This window comes from Hordeum vulgare, chromosome 3H, assembly GCF_904849725.1.
Source record: "Hordeum vulgare subsp. vulgare chromosome 3H, MorexV3_pseudomolecules_assembly, whole genome shotgun sequence".
Classification (NCBI taxonomy): Eukaryota; Viridiplantae; Streptophyta; class Magnoliopsida; order Poales; family Poaceae; genus Hordeum; species Hordeum vulgare.
In genome coordinates this window covers 585,923,827-585,937,299 of record NC_058520.1, presented here as the reverse complement: position 1 = coordinate 585,937,299, position 13,473 = coordinate 585,923,827, and the positions used below count along the sequence as shown (strand labels likewise).

The 13,473-nt window shown below is 45.8% G+C and overlaps 1 protein-coding gene across 2 annotated transcripts; it reads right to left on the bottom strand.

The window, feature by feature from the left end:
* Positions 1-289: 289 nt before the first annotated feature.
* On the bottom strand, positions 290-3,572 carry LOC123440810 (probable leucine-rich repeat receptor-like protein kinase At5g49770). Of its 2 annotated transcripts, none has more exons than XM_045117357.1 (8): positions 3,257-3,572; positions 2,968-3,143; positions 2,646-2,866; positions 2,346-2,472; positions 2,163-2,234; positions 1,890-2,076; positions 1,720-1,796; positions 290-1,033 (listed from the first exon to the last, which is right to left on the bottom strand). In XM_045117357.1, exons 2-8 carry the CDS (start codon positions 3,119-3,121, stop codon positions 879-881), a joined length of 993 nt encoding a protein of 330 aa, XP_044973292.1. In that variant the 5' UTR covers positions 3,122-3,143; positions 3,257-3,572; the 3' UTR covers positions 290-878. The 2 variants fall into 2 exon arrangements, with proteins under 2 accessions (XP_044973292.1, XP_044973291.1); XM_045117356.1 differs by having other exon boundaries at positions 1,664-1,796; positions 3,257-3,567.
* Positions 3,573-13,473: the final 9,901 nt, after the last annotated feature.

Sequence of the window (13,473 nt, the reverse complement as noted above, 5' to 3'; positions counted from 1 at the left end):
ATATACATATGTATGTAGTTTATACTAAAATCTTTAAAAGGTCTTCTATTTAAGAACGGAGGGAATACATACGGAAATGAACTCCATTTCGTACAAATGCATCAAACCATTGCTTCATGTATGAATATCTCCTTTCCGCCAACAAAATCTCAAAGGAAAAGTTTGCAAGGCAGGAGACCCTTTTTAAGAAATCCAGGCCTCCATATTTTATAGTGCAGCCGTAATACCGCTGTTGCCCTTCCGTTTTTCTCATGGAAGAAGAACTACATTATCATTGCCGAGGGAGAGAGAACTCAATATCTCCTGACTTTTGTAGGAGTCTCTACTAGAGTATAGAGAATGTACACAGCAGTTGTTTTATATGCAAATGTAAAAAACAAAGTGGACCGGCTAAATGTCAGTTGCCTGAAAAAAAACACATACATCACACGATTTCGCCTTCGTCCCCATTGCCGACAACCGCTTCCATTAATGAGCCGTCCGCCTCCATTGACCTGACTAGCACCCACCACTTGCAGCCGACGTCACCTTATCGTCCCGCGCTGCCTATCCACACCCAAATCCGTCAACCCTCTTCTCCCCCTTTTTTCAGCGCCGGCGGAATCCTCTTGTATCCTCACCAATATCCGACAACCCTCGGATTTCCCGTCGCCGACGACGCCACGTCTTTTACAATTAAAGCTCGATGCTTGGGGAATCGGACCAACGCACAATTCATTTTCATGCAACTAAAGTTTAGGAACCGTGAAACACAAAAATATCGATCGTGGCAGCAAATATCGGATGATCATGACGTGAAGAGCTGGCTCCCGAGGGTGATGATGGCGGTGCCGTCGCCCATGACGGTCGTTAGTGTCATCTCCTTCTCCAGGATGCGGTCAAGCTCCGCCGCGACCAACCGCATCTTGGGCCGCCTCCTCACCGCCGACGGGCTCAGACACTGCAACGTCAGGCCGACCAACTCCTTCATGCCCTCCGAGGTGAAGCTGCCACCAAGCCTCGGGTCCGCCACCTCGTCTCCCGATGCCTCCAGCTGACACATGCAGCAGGAAACTAGCGTCAGTATAATGTAGTTGGATATAGGGTAATCATCTATAACACTAAACTTCCTAGTTTTGAAAAGCCCAAATTCAATTGAAGTCTTCAATTAAAACTGGGTCACCGATTTTGACCGGGTCAACAATTTTTCAAAGCTCACTCATTCAATCTTTTTTATATTATACACTATGCTTCCTAATCTTTAAGGCCTCAACATGTTCTGTAATTCTTTCAAGTTCAGGACAAAAAAAATTGACATCCCATCCCAACATTAAAGAGAAAAAGTTTGAAATTTCATTTCATGATGAATCGAAAAATTTCGATTGAATATATTTATCTATAAATTTTATCAAACATAAACTGTTTACCATTTCGAAAAAGTAATACACCTTATATTTTCGAAATTGGGTGATTTTTTCTAAGAAACCCAACAACACCAACGGCACAGCAAAGCGCGGCAAGCCCTTCTAGTTCTGGATGAAACTTCAACTAATAATACTTTTGCCAGAAGAAATCTATGATATTACTTTTGTAAAAAAAAACTACGAATAAATAATTTCGGAGTACTATATTTAGTTGGAATGAAAATATACTGAAAATTAGTGCCATCACTGATTGTAATTACCCAATGAGCGAAAGATTCAGTTGATTCTGGACAAACCAAGCTGGCGGCCTCCCTACCAGTGATGAGCTCGAGAAGAAAAACCCCAAAGCTGTACACGTCGCTGCTCGCAGAGAGCTGTGCCAAGGAATGTGCCCTGAGGACACACGCGTAACGGTCAGATACATAAGAAATGACCTGCAGAATATGTTGTTCAGGGATCAGACTTGAGAGCTTCAGACAAGCTTACTCTGGATCCTGGTAGACGCCGGAACGGAACCCATTGAGCGGCGAGCCGGGGTCCTCGAGCCCTCTGAGCAGCCGGTCGACTCCGGCGTCGGACACCTTGGCGATGAAGTTCTCGTCCACCAGCACGTTGCTCGTCTTGAAGCCCTTGTGGATCAACGGAGGCGCGAGGCTGTGCAGATGGTCCAGGCCTGCGATGCAGTTCAGAGTTCAGATACTCTGTTTCTGAAACAAGCACGAGTGCATTGTGTGATAATAAGTTTTGCGTTACCACCACCTTTGGCCGCTCCGATGGCGATCGAGAGCCTCTGCTTGAACTCCAGCCTTGTCATCGACTCTTTGCCGGTATCTGTTAAATTGATTTACCATCTGAGCATTAGCTTTTAATTGACACAGTTTCAAAGGGACAACATGCCTGGAATTGGTCTGACAGGAATGGAGTTGTGTAGCTGCAAACTACCGTATAGATGGCCGCAGACGCTGCCGTTGGGCAGGTGCTCGAAGACGAGCATCTCCAGACCCCCGTCCTGGCAGTAGCCGATGAGGGTCACCACGTTCCGGTGCCAGATCTCCGACTGCCTCCTCACCTGCAGCAGCAGCAGCATTGCACAAAGGGTGAATTCAGTCAAGTACTATAATTCACGAAGACTCAAGTAAGTACAGAGGCAATTACTTCGTTGTGGAAACGAAAGTCTGGGCAGTTGAGAAACTAAATGACGGTTCATGAAGTAGCAGAGGAGGCTCAGATGTTTGTAGGTACCTCGTCGACGAAGTCCTGGCGCGGCGGGCCGACGCGGCGCTTGATGGCGACGACGGTGCCGTCGAGCAGGAGGCCCATGTAGACCTTGCCGAAGGTGCCGGCGCCGACGAGGTTGGCGTCGCTGAAGTTCTTGGTGGCGTGCGACATCTCCTCCAGCGTGAACCGCCTGGCGCCCTGGTAGTCCGGCGCCGACGACGTGCGGCCGCACCTGCCCCACTCGGCTGGGACCAATCAACACCTCGGTCACGCACGGCATATCTATGCAGAGATACACTTGCAGCAGGACATGCATATGACTTGCTAGCTAGTGTCGGGTAAGTACCTAGCGTGGGGGGAGTTTCGTCGGAGGCGGTGTCTGAGGTCCGGCTACGGCGCGCCCCGAGCCGCCACCAGCAGAGCGCGGCGGCGACCGCCAGCAGCACCAGCGCGGCGACGGACGCGGCAACGCCGGCTACGACCGCGGTTGGCAATGCCATGACCCGGGCGACCGTGGCATCCCTGCGCGCACGCAAACCAAGAAGCACTGGTTCACTCACCGACCAGCCGAGAACCTCGGCGGTGACCCGAGACCGTGTCACCGTGAGACTGAGAGCTCGTGCTAAGCTGCTGACCTGGGAAGAGCGACGAGGGAGGGCCGCTATAGCTTCGGCATTCATGAATGCGGCGACGGAGCACGCCGAGCAGCTCCTGGAGCAGCGCCGCCCGACCGGACCAAGTCCAAGAAGCGCACGTACGGAGGCGGGGCGAGACGACGGCCGGGCCGGGTGCTTTAAAGAGGACGAGGAGAGCAGGACGCAACGCGACGCAGCTGGGGCTGGCTAGCTACTGGTAGCTGGTACGCAATCAGAGGAGGGGAGGAACAGCGGGGAGCAGAGCAGCTAGGCTAGAGCCCGAGAGCCAGGCCAAGAAGACGCAGCAGGTCAGGTGGTGGTGTGGGCGGGCGATAGGAGGAAATGAATGCACATGGCAACTTGGACGCCCGCCATGCCGCGCCGCGCCGCGCATGCACGTGGAGACCTTTCACCGCGGCGGTGAAGAAGGTGAAACGAAAGAACAGGTCGTCGTCTTCTTCCTCACCGGGGGAGCCATGGGCAGCTGGGAGCGGGACCCGGTCAAGCGCGCGCGGTGGCTGTCCCGACCTTCGGCTAGCTGTCAACGTGGGGCCTCGGGGCGGCCTGCCTGGGACGGTGGGACCACCCACGGGCCTCTTTGACCCGGCTGTGATAGGCTGGCGGCCGGCCGGCCGGCGGGAGCGGCATGACGGCGGCGCAGGGAAGGGTTGCCTTGTGTTTGCTACCTGCTTCCACATACTTCTTGTACTATAAACTAGTGCAAATTGGGAAGCCTCGTGAGAGCCAGCATGTATATTCGGTTGGTCGTGAAGATACTTGCTTTATATTATTATTATTACAAAAAAAAAAGGAGGATCCCGTATCGTGCCAAGTAGATTGTCGCGTCATCACAGATCACGCATGCCAACCTCGGCTCGACCTTGAGGAAAACGAGGAGCTCCTCCTTCATTGCTTCAGTCCAGTGAGACTTCATAAAGAATCAGCCAAATGACATAGCATGTACGGAAATTTTGCAAAGAAAACATGGACTTCTTTTCTTGCCTGAACCATACAAAGAGACATGGGCTTGCAGTATAAACAGATCTAAATGAACCATACAAAGAAACGTGGACATTTTTTTTCCCTGAACCAGACAGCAAGCAGATCCAAATGATTCAGACAGCAAGGCGCAAATCAACACAACTCTTTGCAGGCTAGCAGCAAGGCAGATTTGCTTGCAAGAAAGGGGTCCAGTTAGATAGTCTTCCGTGAGACGAGATCCAAATCTGGATGCCATGCATATCGATTATTATTTTATCAGAATTTGCTTGCCCCATACATGCATGCGCACGCATTACATTACAGAAGAGTGTTTTAATTTGATCTGAAAACACAGCTCAAACATGTTGCGTTTCCTTTAATCGCATTGACTAGTTTTCCGAGTTGCTTGACACACGCATCACCAATTCAAGTACTTGTTCATAAGAAAACAATCAAATTAGACAGTGATCTACGCCGGTGCGCCGGTCAAAACTTTCGGCCGGCCGCGCACGGGCCGTCCGAGCCGCCAGCTGCACGTGGGACGCATCGTTAGATCTTCATGCAGTAAAAAAATTCGATGCAACAAATTTCGTCCATGATACAGCAATTTTCGTCCACTGTTGCAACAAAAATATGGTTGTAGCAAAAAAATATGAACGTGGTCGTAACAAAAAACCAAAGTTGATGATGCGTGGTAACAAAAAAAAAGGTTGTAGCAAAACAATCCTGTAAACTCGGGTTGCAACTTTGACGAACGTGTATGCAACTTTTTTAGTGAACGGTTGCAGTAAAAAATGATACCGGTTGTAGCAAAAATTAACACGATTGTAGCAAAAAAATTACCGATTGTAGCAAAAAATCCGACAAACTGAGGTTGCAACAAAACGTATATGCAACTTTTTTAATGCACAAAGGTAGCAAATTTAGACACAGGTTATAGCAAATTTAAACGACCATTACAGAGGAAAATGTTGCATGGCCATACACGCGACCCGCGCGTGAGACGCGTGGGCAGCGATGAGCGCTTCCACCGACACGCCGAAGGAAAACGTTGCCCAATTAAATTCGGCCGGTCAAACCGTCTATTCTGTTCAATCTATCACCGTACGGTTAGCTCAAGTCCAAGTGACCATGACTGAGTTTTCTACACATTTATGTTTCAGACTCTCATGTGTATATTCGTGAAAGCAAAGTCAATTCCGAGTTCCTCAACACCATCTATATCTTACTAGCCTCCAGTAGTATATAATATCACTAGTAAGTAGATCATTGTACGAATACATGTACAGGTAGATCAACTTCACTGAACCTGGACTGCTCATGGAAATGATCTCAGATACACTGTTCAGCTCTTCTCCTCCTGATAGCATATATCATTTGAAAAACATCTTCAGGGTGCCCAAGTACTGCACAATTACCAAAGGGAACAGAAATAAAATAAAAAAGAGGGCACATGCACCATTCATTCATGCTCCGGCGCAGGTCAGAATCCAATGACTGTCACTGGAAAAGAAATATACTCAGGACAGCATGCCAGCTTCCAGCCTTGATCGTTCAGAGCTGTTGGATATACTAGATCCATATGCAGTAGACATTAGTTAACAAGATGTTGTCATCACAATTATATTAGGCAGCGTGACAGTCTGAATAAACATTGGGAGGTTTGCTGGACTATAATTAGATAAGGATCCCAACTAGGTAGTAACTGAAAGTCAGCACAACAAATCTTAGGTCATTCCTACCCGATCCTCAATAATCAGTTAGATGACTAAAAACCAGTTTTACTACTCTAATCGGCACCTAGCTGATCCTCAATTGGCGTTGGTGGAGTAAAAATTATACTCACCTGACGTTGATATCTCTATATTCACTCCATCGTTCACTCCGCCTCCTCTTCCACTCTGCCTTCCCTGTTAAATTGTGATCCAAATTCTACCGTATTGGACTAGACGTAGTACAAACGGTGTGGGCCTTTGCGTTGGTACCGACGCGTACGAGTACAACTCATTTACTTGTCCTCCAAGGACTCTCCTGTATTGCCCCTCATATATACTCCATGTAGTCGCACCTAAAGGCGGCATGTCGTCTCGTGCTTGTAATACTCCACCCTCATAGTGATTGCGCCTTCGTGCGTCCGTGGTTTTCTCCCGCAAGGGTTTTCACGTAAAAATCCGTGTCTCTCGTGTCTCGTTGATCTCGTTTTTATCTAACAAGTGGTATACAGAGCTGAGGTTCTACAGATACGAGATTCGTTTGACACGAGAGAAGCTAGGGTTACATCTGCCGCCGGGCGTTCCGTCGATTCCGACTGGAATTCGATTTCTGCTGCTGCATCGTACGCGAAGGCGAGATCGACAGGGCGTGCTGTGCGCGTCAGGACTCAGCAGCCGACTCCGACTGGTGTTCCGTCCGTATGTGTCCATATCAGCCGTATTCGTCGAGCCGCTGTACACCGGGCCGTATAAATCCGCCGTTGCCGCTATAGGCTGCAATTCGCCGAGTGCTGCTGCTGTTGGTTGCTTCAAGTTCCGAGGGCCGCGGTTGTTCCACTGTTACTACACGATTGATCAGCCATCACTTCGTAGCTACCAGGTGACAAGGAATCGAGATCTAATCTCTCTCTCATACACACGTGAAGGCCAAGCCTGGTTATTAGTTTGACTTTGTCATCCCAATTGCTACATCAACTGCCCAATACTATCAGGTGCTATTTTTTCAATAATTCTTTGATCCGCATATTAATTCTGTCAAGAATTTTTCTACCGGCTTATACTACTTTGTGTACACAGATTTATCTACTCATGGCATCCATGAAGTACAATCTTCCGCTGCTGGACCGTGACACAAGGTTTACCCTATGGCAAGTCAAGATGCGGGCGTTGTTGGCGCAGGCCGACTATGATGATGCACTGGATAGTTTTGGGAAGAATAGAATTGAGGATTGGACTGCTGAGGAGAAAAGAAGGGATCGTAAGGCTTTGTCACAAATTCAACTCCATTTGCATAATAATATTTTTGCAGGAAGTTTTGAGCGAGAAAACTGCCGCCGCTCTATGGTTAAAGCTGGAAGGGATTTGCATGACTAAAGATCTCACCAGCAAGATGCATCTGAAGCAAAAATTATTCATGCACAGGTTACCTGAGGGAGGTAATGTTTTGAATCATATTTCAGAATTTAAAGAGATCATATCCGATCTAGCTGCAATGGAGGTTACGTATGATGAAGAAGATACTGCTTTAATGTTACTTTGTTCGCTGCCAAGTTCTTATACCAATTTTCGAGACACCATATTATATAGTCGTGATACTCTCACGCTTAATGAAGTTTATGAAGCTTTGAACTCTAAGGAGAAGATGAAATTAATGGTGCCTCATGATGGTTCAAGTTCATCCCAAGCCGAGGGATTATCTGTTCGTGGCAGGACTAAGGAGAAGAACTCACACAATGGAAACCGTGGCAAAAGTAAGAACGGCCAGAGGGACCGGTCGCAATCCAAAGACAAGAAGCAGTCTTGCAGGTATTGCAAGAGAGACGGGCATGACATCTCAGAATGTTTCAAGTTGCAGAACAAGGAAAAGAGGAATGGTACGTATAAACCGAAAGGTAACAAACAAGGTGAAAATTCTGCTAATGTTGCTCGTGATGAAAGTTCCGATGATGCTCTTGTTGTTATTGCTGGATGTGCTGAGACCAATGATGAGTGGGTACTTGACACTGCGTGTACTTTTCATATGTGCCCGCATAGAGATTGGTTTACTACTTTTGATTCTACTACTGCCGCTGGTTCCGTTTTGGGTTTTGATAATTCACCATGCAAGATTGAAGGCATAGGTTCCATTCGAATCAAGATGTCTGATGGCACAATCAGAACTTTGACAGATGTTCGGTATGTTCCGAAGATGAAGAGAAATCTTATCTCTGTGAGTGCCCTTGATGCAAAGGGATACAAGTATTCAGGTGGAGATAGCGTTTTGAAGGTCACCAAAGGTTCTCTCATTGTGATGAAAGGTGACTTAAGTTCGACCAATGGTCTTTATTACCTTCGAGGTTCTACCGTTTCAGGTAACGCTACTCCAGTTATTTCAAAGAATTCTGGTTGTGATGCTTCTAACCTTTGGCATATGCGTCTTGGACATATGAGTGAACTTGGTTTGGCAGAGTTAAATAAGAGAGGTCTTCTTAAAGGATACCAAACTGGTAAATTGAAATTTTGTGAGCATTGTATCTTCGGCAAGCACAAGAGGGTGAAGTTCAACACTTCGACTCATACAACTGAAGGTATTCTTGATTATGTGCATTCTGATTTATGGGGACCATCTCGCAAAAGGTCATTAGGTGGTGCTCGTTACATGTTGACTATTATTGATGATTATTCGAGAAAGGTTTGGCCTTATTTCTTGAAGCATAAATGGCAAGCTTTCTCAGCTTTTAAGGAGTGGAAGATTATGATTGAGAGACAAACTGAAAAGAAGGTAAAAATACTTCGCACTAATAATGGTATGGAATTCTGTTCTAAGCAATTTGGGAATTATTGCAAGTCTGAAGGCATTGTCAGACACCACACCGTTCCTTATACTCCTCAACAAAACGGTGTTGCTGAGCGTATGAACAGGACCATTATTTCCAGAGCCCGTTGCATGTTGTCCAATGCAGGTTTGCATAGGCGTTTTTGGGCTGAGGCCGCTTCCACTGCTTGTTATCTCATCAACCGTTCACCATCTATTCCTCTTAATAAGAAAACTCCAATTGAGGTATGGTCTGGTTCACCTACTGATTATTCACAGTTGAGAGTTTTTGGTTGCACTGCTTATGCTCATGTTGATAATGGGAAGTTGGAGCCTAGGGCTGTTAAGTGCATCTTTCTTGGTTACAAATCTGGTGTTAAAGGTTTTAAATTGTGGAATCCTGAAACACAAAAGATTGTTATTAGCAGGAACGTTATCTTTAATGAATCTGCTATGTTACATGATGTTGCATCTACTAATGTTCCAATTGAGAGTGAACAGCAGTCTACTGTTCAGTAGCCTACTGTTCAGGTGGAGCATGTTATTGATTCAGGTGATACTTCTGATAAGGAAAATGCTGATGCACATGATGAACCCGTCTTTGATGATGAACATGTCACTCCAAATCAGCCTATTGTTCCACCCAGTTGGAATCTCGCACGTGACAGAGTTAGGCGGGGTATTAATGCACCTGAGAGGTTAATTGAGGAGTGCAATATTGTTTCTTTTGCTTTATCTGTTGCAGAAGAAATTGAAGGTAATGCTGAGCCTTCTTCATATTCCGAGGCTATTATTTCTGGTGATAGTAATAAGTGGATGACTGCTATGCATGATGAGATGGAATCACTTGAAAAGAATGGCACTTGGGATTTGGTAAGATTACCTAGAGAGAAGAAACCTATTCGTTGCAAGTGGGTTTTCAAAATAAAGGAAGGTGTTTCTCCTAATGATGAGGCAAGATATAAAGCAAGGTTGGTTGCTAAAGGTTATAGCCAAATTCCAAGTATTGACTATAACGAAGTCTTTTCTCCTGTTGTGAAGCATAGTTCTATTCGCACTTTACTTAGTATTGTTGCCATGAATGAGTTTGAGCTTGAACAATTGGATGTTAAAACTGCATTCTTACATGGAGAATTAGAAGAGGATATTTATATGGAACAACCTGAAGGTTTTGTTATTCCTGGAAAAGAAAAGCTTGTCTGTAAGTTAAAGAAATCTCTTTATGGATTGAAGCAATCCCCTCGACAGTGGTACAAGAGATTTGACACCTTTATGCTCTCTCAAGGTTTCAATCGGTCTAATTATGATAGGTGTGTTTATTTGAAAACTGTCAATGGTTCAGCTATTTATTTGCTCCTTTATGTTGATGATATGTTAATTGCTGCAAAGAGCATGTCAGAGATTGATGAACTAAAGAAGCAATTGAGTAATGAATTTGAGATGAAGGATTTGGGTGCAGCAAAGAAAATACTTGGCATGGAAATATCCAGAGATAGACCATCTGGAAAATTATATCTCAGTCAGAAGGGATATATTGATAAAGTTCTTCGTCGTTTTAATATGCATAATGCCAAGCCTGTAAGTACTCCATTAGCTGCACACTTCAAATTATCATCAGCCTTATGTCCTGAGTCAGATGCAGATATTGAGTACATGTCTAGAGTTCCCTATTCGAGTGCAGTTGGTTCACTTATGTATGCCATGGTATGTTCTCGTCCGGATTTATCTTATGCACTGAGTGTTGTTAGTAGATACATGGCTAATCCTGGAAAAGAGCATTGGAATGCAGTTCAGTGGATTTTCAGATACCTACGAGGTACTTCTAATGCTTATTTACAGTTTGGGAAAACTGAAGATGGACTTGTTGGTTTTGTTGATTGTGATTTTGCTGGTGATTTGGATAAGAGAAGATCAATCACAGGTTATGTTTTCATCATTGGTGGTAGTGCTGTGAGTTGGAGAGCAACTTTGCAGTCTATTGTGGCTTGTTCCACTACTGATGCCGAGTATATGGCTATTTCTGAGGCATGCAAAGAAGCTGTCTGGTTGAAAGGTTTGTACACTGAGCTTTGTGGAGATTCATCTTGCCCTACCATATTTTCTGACAGTCAAAGTGCTATATATCTTACAAAGAATCCAATGTATCACGAGAGAACAAAACACATTGATGTCAGATTTCACTATGTTCGAGATGTTGTTGCTAAAGGTCATTTGAAGGTATGCAAGATAAGTACTCATGATAATCCAGCTGATATGATGACAAAGCCAGTTCCTACCAATAAGTTTGAGCTTTGCTCAGGCTTAGTTGGTATTTCTCACTAGTCCTATGGACTTTGACGCACGAGGTGTTTAAGCTGATTTGGATGGAGTTATTCACTTTCTTCGACTACTGGAGGGAATTTGGCTCAAGGTGGAGATTGTTAAATTGTGATCCAAATTCTACCGTATTGGACTAGACGTAGTACAAACGGTGTGGGCCTTTGCGTTGGTACCGACGCGTACGAGTACAACTCGTTTACTTGTCCTCCAAGGACTCTCCTGTATTGCCCCTCATATATACTCCATGTAGTCGCACCTAAAGGCGGCCTGTCGTCTCGTGCTTGTAATACTCCACCCTCATAGTGATTGCGCCTTCGTGCGTCCGTGGTTTTCTCCCGCAAGGGTTTCCACGTAAAAATCCGTGTCTCTCGTGTCTCGTTGATCTCGTTTAATCTAACATTCCCCTGCCCCGCCGTCGGTGACTCCCCTGCTGTTCCCTGTCGCCCATCTCCTCCGGACGCGATGGCCGAAGGTCCCATCACCGATCCACAACGCGGATCCACGACGCCACATCCACGGTTCATCTTCAAGCGGTGCATCCTCAAGTCGTCACCGCACGGACGATGTGCCGATCCCCGCATGCCTCCGTTGCGGTATCCGCAGAGGAAATACCTCGCCGTCCGCCACCACGTGTTGGGGGCATGGGCTACGGAGACCCACACGAGGAAGTGGATCGGGTCATTCCACACAGCGACCGATGACAAGTCCGGTTCCATGGCATGGCGGTGAGGCTCTACTTCCCGTGGAAGACGGTGCTGGTCCACCTCATCCCGGTGGCGCTGTGTGTGGTGGATGGCGTGCGACTAGGGAGGACCAGGAAGCGAGGGAGCTCGCGGGGGAGGCCGCCGCCGAGGCGTACATGGTGGAGATTCGTCGGGAGCTCCCTCATTTGGTGGGGGCGGAGCGGGCCATTTTCGTGGAGCATGACTGGGAAGCCATCGTTATCTCAGACGATGAGTTGCAAGGCGGCGAGGAGGGCGGCAAGAAGGAGCATGATTTCAACATCGAGGAGTGGCGGCGCACCTTTCCGGCTGCGACAACAACGGCATCGGCCCGGACCCATGTCTTGCCGGCGATAGCCTATTGACGCAAGATTGGCTCAACCTACACTATGGCAACTATGATGATGATGATGAGTTTTTTAGTGTAGTTTTAAGTTTAAATCTATGTTTAATATTCGGTTGTCAAGACTAGGTCGAATTTATGTTTTGTATGCAAGTTTCTGTTGAAACTATATTGAATCAATGCAAAATAATGTTACTTCGCGATGTTTTGGGTATCAGCTAGTACCGACCAAAACTCAATGGAGTATAAAAACTCCACTAAGATTTACTTGGCCATATACTCCTCTATTTGTTAGGGAACGGTTGAAAATGCCCTTAATGGGAAGTATACTTTGTAGGAGCCTTACTAATAGTGTGTTAGAGCATCTACAATCGGATTTAGCAAATATGACCCTCTATATGCATGCGGGCATGTGTCTGGTCAGTGACTGGGCATGTCCGTTTCGAGCCTTTACTTTTTCATCCGCGCAGTCGCACATCTCATATTTTTTCATATGTCTGGTCACTTACACGTAATTTATGAAGAAGAAGAGAGAAAAAGAAAAGAATGAATAAAGAAAAAAAAAGTGATCTGGGATGATGTTGCATCCTACATGACGGACTAATCGGGCGTGTCCAGGCATGTCCACAAGCCCTCATATTGTCGCTATATTTAAGATGGATATGAGAAGTGCCGGTCAGTCCGGCATTTGAGATATGTACGTATGAGGGGTTTGGTTGGGTTGCAATGACCGGACATTTGAAACGGATATGAGGGATGCAGATATAGATGCTTTTACTATTGACGATTCTTGCATGTCCAGACAAGTTCTACGACGCGACATGACATATGTAGTAAGCAACCCACAATTAGAAAAGAGACGGTTCTTGTATGGTGCAGTGAATGTGAGACTATCGAAAGATTGGGTATATTTGCTTGTAACTGTACTTGCAACTTCTGTCGAAAACGAATCTGCGCTAGAATCTGACAAGAACCCCGTTCAGAAAAACATTGACAGACAAGAACCCCGTTCAAATTAAAAGAAAAAGGCAGTGCATACATTTCCATTTTCAAACAATGTTATCAATTTCCGGTTGGTCCCATGAGAGACAATCATGAGTTTTGTTAGGTTTGGGATGTTTCACATTTTAGGTTTCAAATGAGATTCTTGTAGCATATTTAGTCCAGGGACTACACTTAGCCAACATATCCATGTCTATTATCCCTTTATCGCATTGTAGCCCCTCCGTCTTATAATAAACATCTCAAACTTAGTACTCGAATAAATTTTATTAAAGCCAGTATAAATTAATGCATTTATTTTACGACGAAAGAAATATAACTGTGTGATTGCTTCACAATATCCG